At 33.8% G+C, this 9,174-nt stretch overlaps 2 protein-coding genes across 2 annotated transcripts; both read left to right on the forward strand.

Annotated features, from left to right (window-relative positions):
* The first annotated feature begins 1,577 nt into the window (after nucleotides 1-1,577).
* LOC146926014 (uncharacterized) lies at nucleotides 1,578-4,899 on the forward strand. The gene is made up of 3 exons (XM_085758436.1): nucleotides 1,578-1,765; nucleotides 3,911-4,133; nucleotides 4,327-4,899. Exons 1-3 carry the CDS (start codon nucleotides 1,674-1,676, stop codon nucleotides 4,597-4,599), a joined length of 588 nt encoding a protein of 195 aa, XP_085614562.1. The 5' UTR covers nucleotides 1,578-1,673; the 3' UTR covers nucleotides 4,600-4,899.
* Nucleotides 4,900-6,175: 1,276 nt separating this feature from the next.
* Nucleotides 6,176-6,826, forward strand: LOC146926015 (F-box/LRR-repeat protein 16-like). Its single transcript, XM_085706848.1, has one exon. The coding sequence runs from the start codon at nucleotides 6,176-6,178 to the stop codon at nucleotides 6,824-6,826; it is 651 nt and encodes a 216-aa protein (XP_085562974.1).
* Nucleotides 6,827-9,174: the final 2,348 nt, after the last annotated feature.

Raw genomic sequence — 9,174 nt, forward strand, 5'->3', positions numbered from 1 at the left:
TTGTTTCATTGGTTAACTTAATTGTTGATTTTTTGGGTTTATATGAGTATAATGTTTTGAAAATGATGAAGACAAGAAGAGGGAAGAAGATCACGTGCTCCACTCTCTTATTTTTTTCTTTTTTAATTTTTTTAATTGCCTATTTACAAGATTGGAATTACTATTAATTTTTAAAATGAAAATTACACAGCTGTCTGCCAAATCACTCAAGTGATGACCTGCCACATGGGCGTTGACTGGTCAAAATCAGCAAATCAAAAGAGAAACAAAACATAGGGGGTCAAAATATCCATTTTTTTTTCTTAGGGAGCCAAAATCGCAACTATTTAAAACATAGAGGGCCAAAAGTGCCTTTAAGCCTTAAAATTACTAAGGTGAATATTGCAAGACAAGACATCTTCACTCAAATTTGATTTTAAAACTACAAAGTTGTATTTGTAAATTTCAAATGGTATTTACAACTTGGTTTAAAGACCACTTTTGTTTTTTCACCTCATTGTGGAAAAAACTACATAAAAAAAAAATAAAAAATTCTAAAACGTGTCAAAATTTTCAGATTTAGTATCAAACGTTAGAACGAAAAAAAAGGAGGGAAAATTGGCTCCAAAATTTTCACTAGAGTTTGGTGTGGTCCAATAACGCCAAACTTCCGTTGCGGAAAAACCAAACTCTTTTTTGTTAAGTTGTTATTACTTGTTGGAAGTTTTACCCTATACCCCTACATATATACTTTCATCCCTACAAATCTTAAAAAATTTCAATTTTATCCTTTTAATCACTTAACCTTTTACACATTAATTTTTCACCCTGCCTCATTTCTCAAAGTATGAGTTCACCCCCACATTTTCCAGTTTAAACAATTCCAATTTGTATTTTTTTTCTTCTTCCAGAAATCAGTATAATAAACGTACGTTTCCATAAATTGAGGTAACACTATGTTTATGTTTCCAAATTGCTTCCATAAAAACTATTTTTTAAACACTTTAAACCTTTCCGAATTCAACAAATGGTTTCCCTGTAACAAATTGCTTCCACAAAAAATTATGTCAAAAATAAAATACAGTAGATTCAATTGTAAAAATTAAGGATTCCGAAAGTTATATTTTTCTATAATTAAGTGGTTTTAATTTTCCAAATTCAAGTAGTTGTAAAACCTTTTCCAGGAAACTAATTAACCCAGAACCATGCATGGGAACAAAATAGATCAATGTCAAATCCCTAAAATCTCAATCAGTGATTAAGGTACAAAATCAATCGATTATGATAAAAGAAAGCAAAATCGAAAGGATTTCAGGCGGAAAGGATTCCGGCAACAAGAAAGAATTTCCAGTAATGCATTTGTTTTGTCTGAGACTAGTGAAAGTGATTGTTGGGTTTTATCTTACCTAAAAGGGTAATTTAGGTAGATTGGGTCAAATGTTGGGGTCAAAGAATAAATGTTGGGGTGTGGGGTAAAACTTCCTTACTTGTTGCTCAGTCACAGGGATAATTACCCGGATTAGTCTCTTAATCACCATTTTAGTAATAATGTCAAAAAACTTGTTACATTTCGTTTATTTATTTATTTATTTTTTTTGAGGGAACATTTCGTTTCTTTTGTGACACCTATTTTCTCTCACTCCATTTTTTGATTTTATTATTGAAAAAGAAAGAAAAGCTTGAATTTCAATTCAATGGGTTCTTCAACACGTTTGGCTAAGCTCATTTCCACCATTGCTTTTTCAGCTTATTTCTTTATCATCATTTTTCAAATCCCCATTTTCAGGTATTATCGTCATCATCATTTCTCTTTCACCCTTTTTTTTCTCGCTTTAATAAAGCTACCTTTATTGTTCTTTCTTTTTGTTTTTATATCATTATCAGTATTATTACATTATACATTTTCAATTTAATATGTTCTGCAAATTAGGGTTAATCATTGGTACAACATTTACGTTCTGCTTTTTGTTTTTGTAGGGTTTACGTTCTGTTTCTTTTGTTCTTTAAATTAATATTCTGCAATTTAATATTCTGCCAATTAGGGTTAATCAAGTTGTGAAGCACTCACATAGACACATACACCAGACGCTGACATGTCGATACCGGTGATATTTTGAAAAAGATAAATTAATTGAAGATATTCACATGTGTCGGTGTCTGACACTGACACTAGACCACTAAAATATTACCGGTAGTTTAGAGTTTGATTGAGAGGTAACTAAAATCTGGCAAGGGATTCAAACTCCAATGTATCATACAATCAAAGTGAATTGTAGAAAATTAAATTATGACAATAATTGGGTTCATAATTGCAGTGTAACTGGTTCAGGTTCATATACTAACTAGTAAAAGACCTATGCGGACCGTACATTCCCCTGTAGTTCTGAGGATACAATTTTTCTCGTGCGATAAATTTTTTGGTCAAATGTTATGTGTTAGTAAATGTGTGTTTTCAAGTTGGTCAAGTTGTGGCCTAGTATGTCTAGTTTTGGATTTTTGGATAGTTGGTAATGGTGAACCAATTGATACGTGGACTTCAAATTGGATAGCTCGTAATCTTTGTGGAGCAGATTTGGAGGTTGTGTCATTCCAAGTGATCTGTGTAATGCTAGAGTTGTTGATCTAGTTGATGACAATGGGGAGTGTAATTTGCGGATTATGAGTGATTGGCTGCCTATGCATATGCTGCAGAAAATCATAGCTATTGTTCCACCTAGTAGAGATGGAGGGGATGATGTTAGATGTTGGACGGGTGATATTCATGGAGAATTCTCAGTGTCTGCAGCTTATCATAGCCTCTGCATATTCGATACTGATACAAATCATGGGCTTTGGTCTAAAATTTGGAATCTTAAGGTTCAAGAAAGAGTGAAATTCTTTCTTTTGGTTGTTTTACATGGTAGATTGATGACCAACTTTTAGAGAAGTAAAATGAAAACTGGTAATCCTTGGTGTGTGAATTGTGAAATTGAAGTGGAAAGCATATTACATGTCTTGTACGACTGTCTCAATGCTGGCGTTATGGATTAATGTCGTCACATTGGAAGCGAGAAATTAGTTCTTTTGTGTGGACCTGGTGCATTGGATTGAGTTTAATTTATCTAGTTCTCTTGTTGGTAAATTGAATAAAGGTTGGAAGAATTATTGGCTGTTGCCTATTGCTTGCCATATGCTTTGGTCATGGAGAAACAGAGTTCCTGTCTTTGCACTTTGTTAGGTCTGCTAATCTGTGGATATTAGTGCAGCAGAGAGCGAGTTACTATACTGATATAGTGCAGCAGAACCGCTTATTACATGATGCCATTCAACATCAAACTTTCATTAGTTGGACTCCACCTCTTATGGGGTGGGTAAAATTAAATACGGATGGTGCTAGTAGATGATAATTGGATTTGTGGTTTTGCTAAGTATCTTGGAGCGTGTAGTGCCTCTCTTGCAGAATTGTGGGGGGTGTTCAATGGATTGAATATGGCCTGAATGAGAGGTTTCACAGTTTGCTTGAGGTGGAGTGGGAGATCAAAATTTGTCATTTATATCGAGAAGCAAATTTATGTGAGGATGCTCTAGCTAATATGAGTTTTGACAGCGAGGATACTTTACAAGTGTTTGAGCTATGTCCGAGTCAGATTAGTCATTTGATCTCTGTTGATGTTATTGGAGTTTCTACTCCACGTCTAGTTGTTTTGTAGTTTTCTTTTCTTGGGTTTTGGCCCTCTCTGTATCCAAAAAAAAAAGTGTGTTTTCAATTCTTGAAATAACTAACACCAAAAGCTTGCAATAACTAACAGCAAAAGCTTGAAATGAAGTTCTGATTTAATACTTTCAATTTCAATTCTCATTTCAGTTATAATTTAAAAGAATCAATACAATGCTCTTTGTATAACTGTATTGTAGTGCTAATTGATACTAACAAAGGCTTCATTTCTTTCAGCGTTCCATGCAGAAGGGGAATCTGCAAGACACCATTAGAATTGACATCTTCTCAATTGATTGCAAGTGAGGTGTTTCCACTCTTCATAGTGAAAGCTCTTATCTACCCAGGATCAGTTGCAAAGGCTATTTTCAAGCTGAAAACAATCCCAAGTTACAGAAACTTGTTGCACAATTTCAATACAAGGACAATCTCTGCCGTATCAGAACTCCAACGCCTAGAGGTTGATTACTAACTGAAAAGAAAAACAATGGCTTAAAATAACGGTTACATCAGTGCCATAGCGTTATAGTGTAGCGAACAAATTGATATTCTTCTGCATTATGCTATTTTGTACAAAATTTTGTCAAATAGCAGCTCCATAGCACTGTCGCATAGCTTTGGCACTCATTTTTTAAGTTGGGTTCTTCCTGCAGGTTCTTGCAGGAAGCTATTTGGCTGTAGGAGGAGCAATCTTGGGTTTGATAAAACCAGGAAGAATGGGACTTTTTGGAATACTTCTTCTGATGTGGGGTCTGATTAGAGAACTCATCATGATAGAATCTGGTTTCAGTCATGCAAAGGGTGTCCGAATCTATCCAACCATTGTTTTTGCTCTAGTCTCTGCATTCTTTTCCATTAGAAGGGATGTTAGAGAATTAATTCGTACCTTTAATCTAAAGCGTGTTCGGAAGGCAAAACATTTCTAAATGATTTGAAAATTGAGAATGGCATACATGCGTCAGCGTATGCATCCTTGATGTAACATGCTAGGATGCTTGAATCTTACATGACAGGTAGGTAGCTAGGAATACTTCTGCTTACTGTTAAAGGCAATTTCTACCACAGGAATACTAGACTTCTTGATCTTAGGCTAGCCATTGGAAAATATGCAGCAAATTTTTTTGACATACTATTCGTAAATGAGAATGTGTTGGTTGACGATATTCATAGCACCTGATATGACAGGACAGAATTTTTAGAAAGTGTACAATGCAGCTTTTTGTGCATGTTTATTTCTTTCATTTCATTTGTCAAATCTAAACAAAGAGAAGGCAATTTCCAATAATGAAATACAACATATACAAGGAATGAGTTGTAGTCATAGGGGATTCTTACATTGCAGATCGCAACAGAATATTGCAAATTCTGAGACATGAAATGCAACAGGTCCGTGTCTCGGAACTTGCCAAATTTTATTGGTGATAATGCAAACATAACCATATGTAGCCAGCTGATTTTATGTGTCTGTTTTGGTGTTCGGGTTACGGTGAACGCATGTTGAATTGGAAGCTATTTATTGCAGCTTTTTTATATCACGGTGAATTGACATGCCTTCTTTCAACTTGGAGGTTGATGGCCACTCTCCCAAACAAGCCATTTCTTTAACGTAATTGTTCTGAATAAAGGATTTGTAGTATTATTTAGAAAATGCATTATGTATCTCACTGTACAATTTCAATTCTTTCATTGCATATGTTAAATCTAAAAAGAAAGTAGTTCCTTGTTTCCAAAACTCAAATTTAATGTTTATCACGTTATCTCATTGTATTAGTACTTCTCAGTTAAAAGTAGTAGATCCATTTGAATTTCCAGCTCAACCACTTTAACCGGAGGAGTTGGAAAACAAAGTGCCTGTTTGCTTCTGTGTTTTGCAAACCATGTTTTCCTTAAAACCATGGCAATTCACCACGTTAACGCAAAAGCTTCAAATGCCAGTTTATAGAAATCACGACAGTTTTGCTTTGGAAATCCCGCAGACGTGTGTTTGTGGTTGCAAAGTCCAAACAAAACAGGCACAAAATATTGTTAGGAAGGCTTTAATACGTCTTAGAAGAGATTGACTCACTTTAGAAAATTCAGAGGTGTCATTTCGACAAACTTGTGATTTATTATGATATGGTTACAAAGATGACTTTTAATTTGTTAATCAATTGTTAATAATATTCATTTTACATTTTAAAGTGAATGGTTAATTTATATGTATGTATGATGCCGCATAGTTGATCAATAGAGTAGAATGTTTTTATTTCATTTTTACAAACGGTTTGAATGTTTTTGTATAGTATTAGCCAAAAAATAAAATAAAAATGCTCTTGTATGGCATATTTGCATATACTACTATAACTACTATAAAATAATTTAGAAATATAATTACTATAATAACAATGGCGCCGGCAGCAGCATCATCATCAACGAAATGTTCCAAAATTAATGGTGATAGAAACAGAGAAAAACTGTGGCATCTCATTATCATAATCATCAACATCCAATATTCCACAAACAATGGCGGAAACACGTTCATTCTTACCAGAGGAATGGTGGGAGTGTATCTTCAAGTTAGTTGACGATGGCGACAACAACCGTTACTTGGAACCTCTCTCCCTCGTATCCAAACAGTTTTTGTCCATCACCAACCGTCTACGGTTCTCCATCACAATCTCCGATAAAACCATCCCTTTCATTCCTCACCTCTTCGACAGGTTCCCTAATATCACATCCCTCAACATCACTGGCTTCTCCACAGAAAGTGACCTCGACGAGCTTCTTACCAATATCTCCACTTTCCCTGTAGACATCAAATCGCTTACTTTCTTCCATTGCTATAGCAATATTCCTGCAGATGGGTTGCGAGCTTTCTCCAAAAATATGAAAAATTTGACATCTCTTACTTGTTACCGAATGAATAAAATCCGCAAGAATGATCTATTCTTCCTTGCTGATTGTTTCCCTTTACTCGAAGAACTCAACCTTAGCTATCCTGTTATTGCTACTAGCTATGATTTTGAGCTAGGTGATGATGATCGGACGTTGTTGGCACTTCCAAAACTCCGCAAAATTAATTTATCAGGTAATTTCGTTGATCGCCAATATGTTAACTCTCTCTGCAAGAACTGTAACCTTCTTCGAGATGTGGTCGTGACTGATTGGTTTTGATGAAGCAAAGGAATATCTATTTCGATTTGGTTGTTACTGCAAAGCAAACTTATGTATTGAGTTATCCAGCTTTGAGTGTTTTATTTTCTGCAATAAATTTTGTTTTTGAATAAAGCTAGGTAGACGAGTTTGCTTTTCATTAGACAACATATAATACCATTTATTATGCATTTAAGCTTGAAGAGTCTTTAAAACTGATATAAGAGTCTTTAAATCGTGCTCCATAGATGCAAACCGGAAGTAAAACAGAATTCAAGTTCAAAGTCTACAACAAACATGAACATGGTGGATACTATTTTGCATAGGTACGGGTACAGTACCTTATAGGATATGAGTACTGATACGAGAATACGACAATTTAAAAATTAATCGGAAGTTTAACAGAATTCAAGTTCAAGTCTATAAGCAAACAAACCATGTGTATATTTCTAAGCCTACAAAAAAAATTATGCCTTTTGTTGCACATGGATATTTTTTTGATAACTGTGGACGATTATATCGATATACCTGTGTTACTATGTTCAAAAGAAAGTTTCTAGAGCAGTCCTTGATGCACAATTTTATTGCATATGCTGTGAAGTAACATAATGCAGTAATAAAAATAATAAGGACAATGAATGGACTAGCTTTGCGACCACTCTCTTCCGATTCTTCCCCGCCTATTTTTTACGATTTCTTTTATTTTTTCGTTTCAAGAGGCCAAAAGGCAAAAGTTTTATTGGACAACTTAGGCACAAGTAATGTCTATAGCATACTGCACATGTTGTTCAAAACCATAACTGATAGCCATAACTGATTCCAATGTATCCACAACAGGAAAATGCTCGGATCAAGATTGACTGCAGTCGTTAAAAGAGTGCAGTCACTGCAGTCATAACTTATCAACAATTTGATTCATCCAACCATCAACAAGATTTCACCTGAAAAAAACATCAACAACTTACGTTCCATTCTTCAACCCATGGCTGTGGAAGCAAGTCCCTTCTTCAACCTCAATGTCCCTTTATCACACATATTTTGACTGCAGTGACCGCAGGCTTTTAGCGACTACAGTGACTGCACGCTTTTAGCGATGCAGTTTATATAAATCTAAAATGTTCCACTTGTTTTGCCAACTATTGAAATTATCTCATTAAATATATTGAATTCAGTTATATGAGCCTAACTTATTCCTTTAGTTTTGGTTACATGGTTAAGCTACATATGGTTTGGAACAAATTTCACAAGAATATGAACATTATCAAATCTAATATTTTCTTTCAATTTTGGTTAGGCAAGGTTAAAGTTGATTGCAATGGAACAACTTGGCCAAATTGAAAGAATATAAGAGACTGAATTTCTTTTAGTTTATGGTTTCTTTATTGTGTATTTTATCTAGAAAGTGTTTTCTTAATAACATTGATAGTTGGATCTAAAACTCCTTTTATCAATTTTTTTTTTTCATTTCAATTAATTTTCTTACAAAAAATGTACCATTTTAATGTTTGCTTTAAAGCCTTATAATATGTTGCGTCGGCCTGTCAATTATTATGCAGATGTAAAATTATTTTGAAATTTTAATAATCATTAAGACATTGAGAATTATATGCTATAAAACCTTGCTAGTACTCTCAAAAAAAAAACTTGCTAGCTAGTTTTATTCCAAAGAATTTTTAAGAAAGGTTTTTAATTAGACAGTTGTTCAATTTCTCTGTTGTCTTATGGAGTTTTGGCCTAACCCTTCTATGATATTCTTTGTATTTTGTTATTTCGTCTACCAATAAATTTATTAGTGTCAATGTCAAATTTGCTGTGTTACATATGCACTCTAACTTTTTCTTTAAAAAAAATGTTGTAATTCGATTCTTAATTTTTTTTATTTTAAACTAGGTATTATCTGCACATAACTACATAAACTAATCAATCGAGTCAGGTAGGACTGTAATAAGTGACAAATTTCCCTATCAAGAAACTTAACACTATTACATTCACATGGTTGGATTCAGACCTAAAACATCTGGTTAAAACTTATTTTGCTTTTTTTTTTTTTAAAGGAAAAATTATTTTGCTTTTGTTATACTTTGAAGATTTACATACATTTATGACGTTTGTTGCAAATGATACGGGGTTGTTAATTGTGTCAATATAGTTGTGGGATAGCACTTGTGTACCATTAAGGTACCAATGTTATTATAATTTACACGCATTAGTGTAATAAAAAGACCCATCAACCGCTAGTATTTATATAATTAATAGACAACAATTTTAATAAAGCCTAATATATAATTCTTCAAAGTTCTTTTTACAAGGAAAGGAGGAAAGAGCGTCAATGGAGCCTTAAGACATCACCACTAGGGATAGCACTTGTT

This window comes from Medicago sativa, chromosome 4 (genome assembly GCF_051527215.1).
Source record: "Medicago sativa cultivar Bolivia chromosome 4, Bolivia_mono, whole genome shotgun sequence".
In the NCBI taxonomy this organism is placed as follows: Eukaryota; Viridiplantae; Streptophyta; class Magnoliopsida; order Fabales; family Fabaceae; genus Medicago; species Medicago sativa.

Coding starts and splice junctions, on each gene's coding strand:
- LOC146926014 (XM_085758436.1), top strand. CDS start 1,674: ATGGGTTCTTCAACACGTTTGGCTAAGCTCATTTCCACCATTGCTTTT. Junction 1,766..3,910: donor TTTCAAATCCCCATTTTCAG/GTATTATCGTCA, acceptor CATTTCTTTCAG/CGTTCCATGCAGAAGGGGAA. Junction 4,134..4,326: donor CAGAACTCCAACGCCTAGAG/GTTGATTACTAA, acceptor TTCTTCCTGCAG/GTTCTTGCAGGAAGCTATTT.
- LOC146926015 (XM_085706848.1), top strand. CDS start 6,176: ATGGCGGAAACACGTTCATTCTTACCAGAGGAATGGTGGGAGTGTATC.